The sequence below is a fragment of the Cucumis melo genome, chromosome 8, assembly GCF_025177605.1.
Source record: "Cucumis melo cultivar AY chromosome 8, USDA_Cmelo_AY_1.0, whole genome shotgun sequence".
In the NCBI taxonomy this organism is placed as follows: Eukaryota; Viridiplantae; Streptophyta; class Magnoliopsida; order Cucurbitales; family Cucurbitaceae; genus Cucumis; species Cucumis melo.
The window spans coordinates 17,828,921-17,841,600 of record NC_066864.1 but is presented as its reverse complement, the minus strand read 5'-3'; the positions used below and the strand labels follow the sequence as shown (position 1 = coordinate 17,841,600).

Here is a 12,680-nt window from a genome sequence, read left to right as displayed (position 1 = left end):
TTCGATAAACGTGATCCTATTTTAGGTTTTTTAAAATGTTGTCTATACAAATTTTTATGAAAAACTAATTTAAATAACAAAATTGTTGAAAATGTTGACAATATATAGAAAATTTTAGACTATACCATACTATCAATCTCTTTAAATATAAGTTTATTAATATCGAAATTTTACTATATTTTATGATTTTGTAATTATTTTTAAAAATAAAAAAATTACCTATTATTGTAATTAAAAATTTCCAACTTCTTCCCCTTTGAAACAAACGCCATGCAGGAAGAAAGAAGGGGCCAATGTTTCAAGTTTTTGGCATTTATTGGCCAAAACTATACCCGTGATTCAAATCAACCATTATATTATTATATGAATCCCTCAACTTTTTTAATTCTTAATTCTTTCCAAGTCAATTTCTTTACCCAAAAAATCGTTTCTCGAGAATTTTTTCTCAAAGTAAAAGGCTCATGACTTTTTCCAACAAATTTCTCACTCCCTTTCTTCTTCGTTATATATATATATATATTTATAAATGAAGTACTGAAGTACAGTGCTCACTCTCACTCCCTCCCATGGCTTCCCCCTTCAAACCCCCATTGTTGCTCTCTTTGGCCTTCGCTTTCTTCATTTTGGGTTCTTCTTCATCTGAGGAACCGACCCTTTTGACCTTTAAAGCCTTCATTAAAGATTCAACAAACTCTCTTTCGAATTGGGTTTCTTCTTCTCATACCCATTTCTGTAATTGGACTGGAATTGCTTGTATCACCTCCTCTTCTCCTTCTTTGCTTTCGGTTTCCGCCATTGATCTTCAGGGTCTGAACCTTTCTGGGGAAATTTCATCTTCCATTTGTGAACTCCCTCGTTTGGCTCATCTTAATCTTGCTGATAATCGATTTAATCAGCCGATTCCTCTTCATCTCTCGCAGTGCAGCTCGTTGGAGACTTTGAATCTGAGTAATAATCTTATTTGGGGGACGATCCCAGATCAGATTTCTCTGTTTAGTTCTTTGCGAGTGCTTGATTTTGGGAAGAATCACATTGAAGGGAAGATTCCTGAGGGCATTGGGGCTTTGAAGACTCTACAAATTCTCAATCTAAGAAGCAACTTGATTTCTGGTACAGTGCCTTCTCTTGTTTTTCATAATCTGACTGAACTTCTTGTCGTTGATTTGTCTGAAAATTCTTATCTGTTGAGTGAAATTCCTAGTGAGATTGGGAAGCTTGAGAAACTTGAGGAGTTATTGCTTCATAGCTCTGGTTTCTATGGTGAAATCCCTTCGTCTTTGTTGGGCTTGAGAAGTTTGAGTGTTTTGGATCTTTCTCAGAACAATCTCACTGGGAAAATCCCCGAAATGTTGGGTTCTTCTTTGAAAAACTTGGTGTACTTTGATGTTTCTGAGAATAAGCTTGTGGGGTCTTTCCCAAATGGGTTTTGTAGTGGAAAAAGCCTTGTGAGTTTTAGTGTTCATACCAATTTTTTCACAGGAAGTTTGCCTAATTCCTTGAACCAATGCTTGAATCTTGAAAGGTTTCAAGTTCAGAATAATGGGTTTTCTGGGGGTTTTCCTAAAGCTTTGTGGTCATTACCTAAGATTAAGCTCATTAGAGCTGAAAACAATGGTTTCTCTGGTGAAATTCCAGAGTCTATATCAATGGCTGCTCAACTTGAGCAAGTTCAGCTCGATAACAACAGCTTTTCAAGTAAAATTCCCCTGGGTCTTGGGTCGATTCAAAGCTTATATCGATTCTCTGTGTCGCTCAATCGCTTTTATGGTGAATTGCCACCAAACTTCTGTGATTCACCATTAATGAGTATAATTAATCTGTCACATAATTCTCTTTCTGGTCGAATTCCCGAGCCGAAAAACTGTAAGAAACTGGTCTCTTTGTCCTTAGCTGGCAATAGTCTTACTGGAGGAATTCCCACTTCCCTTGCAAATCTACCTGTGTTAACCTATCTTGATCTTTCTGATAACAATCTCACTGGTTCAATTCCTCAAGGACTCGAAAACTTAAAGCTTGCACTCTTTAATGTTTCGTTCAATCGATTATCGGGCGCTGTTCCATTTTCTTTGATTTCGGGGCTACCAGCTTCATTTCTGCAAGGAAATCCTGATCTTTGTGGCCCTGGTTTGCAAACTCCTTGTTCTCATGGCCATCCAACAAACCATATGTATGGACTTAACAAAATGGCATGTGCTCTCATCTCTCTAGCTTGTGTTTTAGGAGTTCTGAGTTTAGCTGCTGGGTTCATTTTGTATTATCGATCCAACAGACCGAAATCCCGACTCGATAACTGGCATTCGGTCTACTTCTATCCTCTTAGAATCAGTGAGCATGAGTTGGTCATAGGGATGAATGAGAAAACTGCACAAGGATGTGGAGGAGCTTTTGGCCAAGTGTTCATTTTAAGCTTACCGAGCCGTGAACTGATCGCTGTAAAGAAACTTGTTAATTTTGGGAGTCGTTCGTGGAAGTCGTTGAAAGCTGAGGTCAAGACATTGGCCAAGATTAGACACAAAAACATCATCAAAATTCTGGGGTTTTGCCATTCTGATGATGCCATTTTTCTGATTTACGAATTCTTACACAAAGGAAGCTTGGCTGACTTGATATGCAGAAATGATTCTTGTCTGAATTGGAATGTGAGATTGAGAATTGCCATTGAGGTTGCTCAAGGAATAGCGTACATTCACAAAGACTATGTCCCACATTTACTTCATCGAAACGTCAAGTCGTCGAACATTCTCCTGGATGCCGACTTTGTCCCAAAACTCACGGATTTTGCTCTTCACCATATCGTTGGAGAGTCGGCATTTCACTCAACAGTAGCTTCGGAATCTTCTCATTCCTGCTATATTGCACCAGGTACACAAAGTTTATTATCAACATTGAACTAGATTACTAGTGAGCTAGGGTGTTTTATGAACTTTTATAATCCGAAAGGAAAAAAAAATTCATTTTTATAGGAGTTGAGTTATATAGGATTCTTTGGATAACTATTGTCCAATTTAGTGACCATTTGGTATTTGGTTTGTAGTTTTTGAAAATAAAGCCTATAAATACTGATTCAACTTCTAAATTTCTTTCTTTATTTTCTACTTCTAGCAAAGTTTTAAAAAACCAAGTCGAAGTTTTCAAAATTAGAATAAAGTAGTTTTTTTTTCTTTTTAAAATTTGGTTAAGAATTTAACCCTTCTGCTTAAGAGATATGAAAACCATGGTAAGAAATTAGGAGGAAATAGTTCAATTTTTAAAAACAGAAAATGAAAATTCTAATGGTTATCAAACATGGCTTGATTTCAGAGTAACCGAACTGAGTTTATTTTCTACTAAGATCCATAAGTCATTGTTCAAAGTATGTTCCTAGTATAGTATTCAAGGGTAAGTGAAGTGGTATCTAAAGAGTCATATTTCAATTATCATTTTTAATACAGAATATAAATACAACAAAAAAGCAACAGAGCAAATGGATGTGTACAGCTTTGGTGTAGTGTTGCTAGAACTCTTGACTGGTAGGCAAGCCGAGCGATTGGAATCAACAGAGGACTCTCTCGATGTCGTTCAGTGGGTGAGAAGGAAGGTGAACATAGCCAATGGAGCTTCCCAAGTCCTGGACCCGAGCGTCTCAGAACATTCTCGACAACAGATGCTGGAAGCTCTAGACATTGCCCTCCAATGCACTTCTTTGATACCTGAAAAACGACCTTCGATGCTCGAAGTCGCCAAGGCCCTTCAACTGATCAGCTCGACAACGAACCTTCACGATGCAACCTTCTTGGGTGCAGAGCATAGTTCGGTTTCAAGCTGAAGATCTCTTGCTCCATGACTTGTTTCTGTATATCCAAATTCACACACCTTTCTAGGAGACTTTTTGATTGATGTTTGGGGCATGGTATTTCTTAGTGTACTCAACAATCGGTGGTAAATACAGGATTTGTTCAACTTTCCTATTTTATTTTATTGATTTTGATTTTCAATTGAAGTTACTTAATTTTTGGTGTAATGTAATGCCTTTGGTGTTTTATGAGGAAGCATATGATCATTGTTGAAGTTTTTATTTATATATACAACATTGGAGTACCATAAATATGTACTTTTGTAATTGTTATATAAACTAGATATGGACATGCTGTTTCAATTTTGTGTAAGATAATCAATAATATAGTTACATATAACTTACTAGGAATAAAATACAATGAAAAGATTAGTCATCGATAGAAACGTCTAAATCATTTTATTCTCCAATTCCTTGTTGTGAGATGTAGCAGGAGTCAAAGATGTTCAAATCCTTCATTTTGAAGAAAGTGTTGGTTGGAGCGATGTGAGAATATGTTATGTTGGAGATGATGATGATGATGATGATTCTGAAGGCAAAGAAATTGGAAGTGTTTGTGCGAAAGAGTGCTCAAACGGAGATAGAGACCAGGAGGCGGCAGCAATGGTGGAATGTTCCATATAGTAAATAAAATATAAGAGCCCAAAATTAGAACACACTCATAACTATATAACAACAACTAAACTCATAACATGAGCTTGATTGAGATTATTAGGAGGTTACTTGTCGAAAATAAGGGGAGTTTCAAACTGATTTTTTTTTAAAAAAAAAATATATATTTATATATAACGACTTTGAGAACCTTTAAAAAAGGCCACGTTTGATTGACCCATTCTAAATTTTAATCCGCCATTGAAATCTGAATTTCAAGCTTTCTTTTGTTTCCCTCTCCCTCTCTCTCTCTTCTTCGGACATATTCAACAATTTTCCAATCAATCTCCCGTTTCGATCCTTCCTCTCAATCGCAACAATTTCTCTGAAGAAGAAGAACCAAAAGGTTTTTTGTCAAAATGGACGCGGTATTCTTCTCTGAATGTATCTTTAATTTCAATTGCTTCCTCGAATTTCACGTTTTAACGGTCAACAACAATTATCTTTGTGTTTTAGGAATCTCCTAATGTGGATCTTCCCACCACGGACAAAGAAATCGTACCGGAGAAGATTGAGGATGAAGAGATCAAAGAGCCTTTCATTCATTGCGAGCTTTGCGATGCAGAAATTGTTCATAAACTTGCTCAGGTTCTTCTTCCTGGATTGTCCACCGCTTGTGTCGATAATACCAGTGGCGATATCTTTCGAACCCCTGGTTCGGTGGCTGCCGATATCAGGAAAGAAATGGTGGATTATCTTACAATGAGGAGCGAAACTTGCGTTGCCGAATCTGTAATTTTAGATAATCCCTCAGAAGCTGAGGTATCTGATCACCCTTACGACATTGTCTCTGATTTTGTTGATGATTTTGCTGCTACCAAGAGAAATTTGTTTAGTAGAGTTTCAGGATGGATTCTAAGTGAGAAAAGAGAGGATAAGATAGATGATTTTGTTCAAGAAATGGATGTTAATGGCTTTTGGCCACTTGATAGGAGAGAAGCAATTGCTCAAACTTTGCTTAAGAATGTAGATTTTAAGAGTGAGTTTCATTGTGATAAGAAATTTCACTCTGTAGAAGAACTAGCTGAGCATGTTGAAAACTGTGGCTTTAGGTCTTTAACTTGCACAAATGAAGGCTGTACTTCAAGATTTTGTGCAAGCCACGCAGAACAGCATGATTCCATTTGCCCCTTCAAGATAATTTTATGTGAACAGAAGTGTTCTGCCTTTATTATGAGACGTGAAATGGACCGCCATTGCATTACTGTTTGTCCAATGAAGCTTGTGAATTGCCCGTTCCATAATTTGGGTTGCCAATCCCCTGTTCCGTATTGTTTGATAGCGCAACATTGTTCAGAGAGTTTTGATTCTCATTTGCTCCACATTCTTCACTCTATACACAAGGAAGCCAATGAAGAGACTCTTATACATAGACGACAACAGCTTGAAGAGGTGTGGTTTTGCAAAGTTATTTGAATTCATATATAACTTTTCTAATGGGGATTTACTTTGTTTAATCACTGCTAAAGTTATCAGACGAACTGAGGAAAACATGCATATATTGAAGTGTGATCTGATATGAAATGTGCTCATTTTGATTTATGCTTTGACTGTGATAAGCATATTGATTTTCCATGGGCATTAGTCTCATAAAGATTTTGTATGCTTTGTCTGTATGAATTTTCGATTCCCATTGAACATAAATATCAGAATTACACTTCATCTTGATCATAAGGAGTGCATCTTTTATGATTTAGTTTTGGTTTAAATATTTGGCTGGTTAAGATACGTCGATTATATATGATTGAATACTTAACTGCACTAGACTTGATGAGACAATAAATGGTGCAGATGTGATCTGGAGTTATATTTTCTCTTTGGGTGGATGTGAACTCAAATTTAGCGTTAATTAGCTTGATTCACTCATAATATTTGGATGATAATAAATTTAATGTCAGTAATTGTTGTTTTTGGTTGTTACTTTTGTAATTAATTAATAGTGTCAATTTGAGTGTCTGTATGTATGTATGCATATTTCTTTGAGTTATTGCTTTGTTCTTGTAACCATAAACATGTATGCCCTCATTGTGATTTATTTTATCCTTCCGTTCATTTATATTGGGTAAAATCGAAGGAAAACCTTAGGTGCAGATAGTATGTGGTATAATTTCTCTCCTAATCTATAAATGATTTGAGTTTCATTCACTTTATTTTTTGTTACTTTCAATCTGTTTAATACCTATTCTTATTGTACTCATACAGTCAGAACATGATTCGTATGCTTATCACACACATCCTCACACAATGAAATCCAAGGCCCTGTATGAATGGGAAGGAGGTATAAAGAGAAAAGATATAGTTGAGAACTTGGATTAAATCTTCAAGATAGATACTTCGATTCAATTGAATGTTGCTAATTGAGTCATCCTAGTGGGTTAAGCTGTTAAGTTTAGAATAGGCAAGGCACTAAATTTATCCTAAAATTTGACAAGAGTTAATCTGGAGTCTATCCGTTGTGTATCATATAGGACAATGATTTTACTCGTAAGCTTCATTTTCATCAATTACATGTGTCTTTGTATCTTTTCTAATTACTTTTCTAATGGCTCTTCCAGACATCATCACTTGACCACCTTAGAGGTCTTCAAAACTTGAGATTGTTAACCTTGAAAATCAAAGAAATGGAATCTCAGCTAGGACCATTAGTAGTCATCTGCAAGGTCGAGGAGGATAGCTCTGACAAAAGTGACGAAGAGAAGGAGGCTTCTAATGTAACTGAAGAGGCCAAGGATGCTGCCTCTAATGTAATCCAAGAAAGGAAGGAGGAAATGCCTAATGGAAGTGAAGAAACAAAAGATGGCTCAATTGGAACTGAAGAAGAAAGGAAAGATGCATCTACTACTGCAATTGAAGAAAGGGAAGTCATCATGTCTAGTGTAATTGAAGAAACGAAAGACACTTCTAAGACAACCGAAGAAATGAAGGACGCTTCTGACAAAAAAGAAGAAGCCAATGATGCTTCTAGTGAAAAACAAGAAACGAAGGACGCTTCTGACAAAAAAGAAGAAGCCAGCAATGTTTCTAATGAAAATGAAGAAACAAGGGACGCTTCTGACAAAAAAGAAGCCAGTGATGCTTCTAGTGAAAAAGAAGAAACGAAGGATGCTTCTGAGAAAAAAGAAGAAGCCAGTGATGCTTCTAGTGAAAAAGAAGAAACAAATGATACTTCAAATGAAAAAGAAACAAAAGATTTATCGAATTCAACTGAAGAAACAAATGATGGTTCTAATGCAAAGGGAAAGATGAAGGATGATTCGGATTCAGAGGAAGAAATGAAGAATGCTTCTGATGTAAAGGAGGAAGAAATGAAGAATAAAGATTCTGATTCAGAGGAAGAAAATAAGTATGATTCAGCAAAGGAGGAAGAAGTGAAGAAAGAAATTGAAGAAAGTGAGGAGGAAGAAAAGAAAGATGCTTTAAATGTAGTAAAAGATGATCAAGATGAAGCTGAAAGATAAAAAAAAAAAAAAAAAACACCATTTGGTGAAGAAAGTTTAACTACAAAATGCTGGCTTCCCATCATCACATGGTCAGTTTCCCTTTCTTCGAACCAAAACTAAATTCTTTTCCCTCTTGTTATTCTTTCCTATACATTATGATTGCCAATATATATAAATATAATATATATGTATCGTAAACTACCTATATTACTACACCCTATAAATTATATATTCCTTCAATTTAAACTCTTTTTAAGTGGGAGGCAAATACATCCTACATGAATATAGCTCAAGTGATTAAAACGTTGAGAAAAGGTTAGCATTGTTTTTAGTTACAAAACGACAGACAACGGAATTGATCTACCAAAAAACATCAGAGATAAAAAACATGGTTGACCCTTTTTGTTTCTTTTGTAAGGTATGTGAACCATAATACTTATCTTTTCAACAGTAACATGTATAAATGTTGTATATATTATTAACTCAGTATTGGTGTTAGGCTAACTTTTTGTTTTAATTTGGTATTCTGTTCTTGAATTTTATATTTGGTTAGATTGTTAAGTAGGGAGCAACAAATGAAATATTATTTACGAAAAAACAGTAATTAGGATTAGAAAAAAGATGTAGTCATGAGAATGTTACAAAATTTGGATTTGTGCGTAGTATTAACATTGCTAAAGTTGTAAATCATTACTACCAGAAGTAGTAAAAAATTACAAGGATCGAAGAGGTTTCTCTTTTGCGAAGAATGAGTGAATTACAATGTCAAATACGGAGAAGCCCACAAAAAAGAATTGAAGAATTATGAGCTTGAGTCCTCCTCGTCCTCCTTCAGGGGCAATGGCTTTCGACACAAAGGACAAGAATTATGATTCTTAAGCCACTTGAAGATGCACGATTCATGATAAACATGCCCACACGGAATCCTTATCACCTCCCTCTTTTCACAACTCAATTCATCCAAACAGATACTGCAATCTCCCAAATCCTCAACCTTTTCTTCCGATTTCAACCTCTCTCCCCTCGCCTTCCCCACTCCTCTCTTCAATGCCGGCGGAGCTTCATCGAACACAACCGTCTCCTCCGCCCCTGCACCCATTGATTGCTCTTCCAGTTCCAGCCAAATCACTCGAATGAAATCGACTTCAGCGATGATATGAAAATTCCTGTCTCCGTTTCTGTCGGGCATTTGTAGGATATGGGAAGCGATTTGACGAGCCATGCTTTGGGAAGCGGCAGGGCGAATGTTGAGTGAGGAGAGAAATTGAGTGATGTAGAACAATGGACTTTGGAGTTGGCGTAAAGTGAGATAAACCAGAGCATTGTGGTATGGAATCCTTGGAGTTTGATGGAGGATTTGATGCGGACGTCCGGTGACCGGAGAAAGAGAGATCATTTGTTCGAAAAAGCTTATTCTAACTTCTAATATTCCATTGCCTCCGGTGCCGGAGCCATACAGACGGTATTGAATCGGATTAGAAATAGCAAAAGACATTGTTAATTTGATTGGGAAGTTAATTAGGTTTTCGATAATTCTGTGCAGGTGAAATATAAATGTTGATTTATAGGTAAGAACAGAGTTCAATTTTGGAAAAAAATCTTCAGAATCAGACCGTTAGATAATTTCCGATATGGAAATTATTTGGTTCATTCGAACTGATCAGCTTCGAACTGGAGTTCTAATCAGTTGTATTTATGGAAAATATAATTTGGTTTGAAAACTAATAACGGCTATCTCCTTTTTTCCCTTTTTCCTTTTTTATTTTGTTAGTAATATTCGCAAGTCCGTCGTGCCCTCCGTCGTGGATCCGGTACAGCTGTCTTCTCTCCGCCTATTTATTTATGCTATTTTTATTTATTATTGATTTTTTAAAAACTTTTTATTACTATTTATTTTCTTTTTTTAATTAAACAAATTAAATGAATAATTCACTTCCTCTCGAGTCTCTAGTTTGTTTTTTTTTAAGCTCTTCATTTAAATTGTTTTTTTTTTAAAAAAAAAAAAGGATTTAGTTAAATACTTTCAACGAAAACTACAAAACATAAGAAATGGAGGTAGTTGTTAATTATTGTATTGTGTTTCGAGGAAAAAAGATATATAAAATAACTAAAAGGAAGGAAATGAATAAAGAAAGAAAAGGAAGTAAGAAATTTAAGAGGTGGTGAAGATATTTGTAGACTCAATTTTAAAAATTGGAAACTAAAGTGGTTACTAAACGGGTGTAAGTTACTTTTCTATATATCTATTGTATTTATTTTTGCAAAATAGTTGAGAAATGATTAAAATGTCAGAGATGTGGTAATGAAATTAGTGGTTACTAAAATGTCAGAGGTGTAAGTTGATAAATGTTTTTTCAAAATAATTATTAAAAAAAGTAAAAAAAAAAAAATAATTAGTAAATGAACTTTTTACGAGTTCAAATAAACCCGAAAGAGAATGGGAGATTGATTGAATCACATTTTCAAACCCACACAAAAATTGAAGAATTATTTGAGTTAAGGTCCCGATCTAGACGCAATGGATTCTTAAATTACCATCAAGGTTGCAATCATACAAATGCAAAATAAAGTTTATATTAGGAATTCAATAAATCTAAATTATATCCCAAACTCTCAATCCAAAAATAAGAACGACATCAAAAATTATATTGATTCACCAAAACTCAAAGTCACGTTAAGTTTTTACAATATATTACATGTTCTAGTACGATGGAGAGAAAAGAAACCGTCACGCTCACACTTACATATCTCTTTTAAGCCTATTTGAACAAGATGCCATAGGCGGATATTTTGGAATACAGAATAAGAGAATTCCTAAATCCAATTTTAAAAATAGTGGAGAAAGAAAAAACTTTCCTTTAATGCTCTCTGGGTTTTTAGCTCTACTTCGGCGGCAAAATTAAATCACAGCAAATTAACCAATGAAAAAACTTTCCTTGTTGGTTAATTAATAAGATGATTGAATTTGAGACCAAAATTAAGCAACGTAAAGGGATCTTACAACTATAGTGTTATAATTCTTTGTAGATATAACAATTTTTTGTTGTATTATATATTGTACGTACACCTAGTTATTAGTCCTAATTAAAACTACAAAATGGCATTTTCCTATCCATAACTTTTCTAGAGTTAAACTCAAGTCTCTTTTATACTTGTTAATCCAATCTTCTACAATGATAATAAGTTTAAGTATAACAATAATAAGTTTAAGTATCTTTTCTTATTTTGGTTCTTCAACTTTTAAAATCCTTTGTTTTAGTCTCTGAACTTAAAGAAAAAACTTACTTTGGTCTTTATTAATGTTAGGATCCCGTTAACTTTTTAACGAAATTATTATGTAAGGTTACGTTACTATACTGTTATTATTATATAAATAATACATTTGAATTTCAGGTTTGATTATTTATTTGTCGATTAATAAATAAGTTTAAGAGTTTTTTCAAAAATAAAAAAAATTCATAAACTATTCACGTTTCATAGAATAAAACCACTGGAAGATAAAATTTATTATATTTAATTTTTCTATGAAGCGTAAATATTTTGTCAAATGTTTTATATTTAAAAAATTTCCTAAGTTTTTTAAATTCAATATTTAAATTTAAATTATCGGTGAGAATAATTTAATTTATGTTTATTTATTTTTATTAAAAATTTAATTAATTTTTAGGCCAAAATTGTACTAATTTATCTTAAAATTTAATTGTCATATAAAGCTAACAATAATAAATAATTTAGTGATAGATTAAATTATTTAGTTAGAAAATTTTAAGATTAATGATTTAAATTAGTTGGTGATTTTCAAAGAAAAAAGAACTGAAAAGTACATTCCGGTGGAAACCCGATTGCAATGAATTTCGTGTGGGGAGTCGTCGCCCGTCGCCCCGACCCAATGGAAAATTTCAGAAGGATGGTGAGAATATATAGAATAATTGGTAAAGCTTAGTATATAATATATATTGATTATGTGTGTAGTTGCCTTATCCATTAAATTGTTTGCATAGAATAATAAATATTATCAAGAAAAACAAATAATGTTTGAATCTTGAATCAGCTCGTCCCTAAATGGTACGCTATAAACTCATTTGTCATTCTTCCCTAAATTGTTTTCTCTTTGTTTCAAATTCTTCTCTTTCCCGTTGTGTGGAATTTCTTTGCCATCCTATAACATTAATTAATTGTCATTAACATACTTACTTCATCAGATGGATGAAATGTTACTTCACCAATATCCTATCACTCTCCTCTTCCTGCATGAACTTTCGCACGTGCCATTCTCCTCCTCTACACACACACACACACACACATATATATAATTATTATACAAAACAAACTAATTATCCACCACTAATATTTTATCAATTAATTCTAAACGTGGTTCTATTGTATATTCCATCAATTATTATTGTAATCACAAATTATTGCCTATCAGTAAATTAATATTTGTTTAGGATCATTATTGTATTAAACATCATCAGTATATATTTGTCAACCTCCTTTCCTCTTGAATTTTAATGCTAAACATATTCTCAAAAAGTTGCAAAATTGCAAAATATAACAAAATATATTTACAAAATTACAAAATTCATTCGACTCTCTCTTAGTTCATTTAAAAATTTTGCTATATTCTGTAAATAGTTTCATTCTTTTTCTAAACGATTATGGTAAAGATCCATTTCCTTTTATTGTCAAATTCTTACGTATATGGTTGATATATATTTATATATAGATATTGAAAAAAAATTAAAATATATATAATT

The 12,680-nt window shown here is 33.7% G+C and overlaps 3 protein-coding genes across 4 annotated transcripts; 2 read left to right on the top strand and 1 right to left on the bottom strand.

Annotated features, from left to right (window-relative positions):
* The first annotated feature begins 303 nt into the window (after nucleotides 1-303).
* On the top strand, nucleotides 304-4,067 carry LOC103486170 (probably inactive leucine-rich repeat receptor-like protein kinase At5g06940). The gene is made up of 2 exons (XM_008444040.3): nucleotides 304-2,862; nucleotides 3,432-4,067. Exons 1-2 carry the CDS (start codon nucleotides 567-569, stop codon nucleotides 3,803-3,805), a joined length of 2,670 nt encoding a protein of 889 aa, XP_008442262.1. The 5' UTR covers nucleotides 304-566; the 3' UTR covers nucleotides 3,806-4,067.
* A 576-nt stretch (nucleotides 4,068-4,643) lies between these two features.
* On the top strand, nucleotides 4,644-8,191 carry LOC103486171 (uncharacterized). Of its 2 annotated transcripts, none has more exons than XM_008444041.3 (3): nucleotides 4,644-4,851; nucleotides 4,940-5,875; nucleotides 7,039-8,191. In XM_008444041.3, the coding sequence occupies exons 1-3, from the start codon at nucleotides 4,843-4,845 to the stop codon at nucleotides 7,939-7,941; spliced, it is 1,848 nt and encodes a 615-aa protein (XP_008442263.1). In that variant the 5' UTR covers nucleotides 4,644-4,842; the 3' UTR covers nucleotides 7,942-8,191. The 2 variants fall into 2 exon arrangements, with proteins under 2 accessions (XP_008442263.1, XP_050944325.1); XM_051088368.1 differs by having other exon boundaries at nucleotides 4,645-4,829.
* A 459-nt stretch (nucleotides 8,192-8,650) lies between these two features.
* On the bottom strand, nucleotides 8,651-9,450 carry LOC107990564 (uncharacterized). Its single transcript, XM_017044041.2, has one exon. The coding sequence runs from the start codon at nucleotides 9,416-9,418 to the stop codon at nucleotides 8,726-8,728; it is 693 nt and encodes a 230-aa protein (XP_016899530.1). The 5' UTR covers nucleotides 9,419-9,450; the 3' UTR covers nucleotides 8,651-8,725.
* Between the last annotated feature and the right edge of the window lie 3,230 nt (nucleotides 9,451-12,680).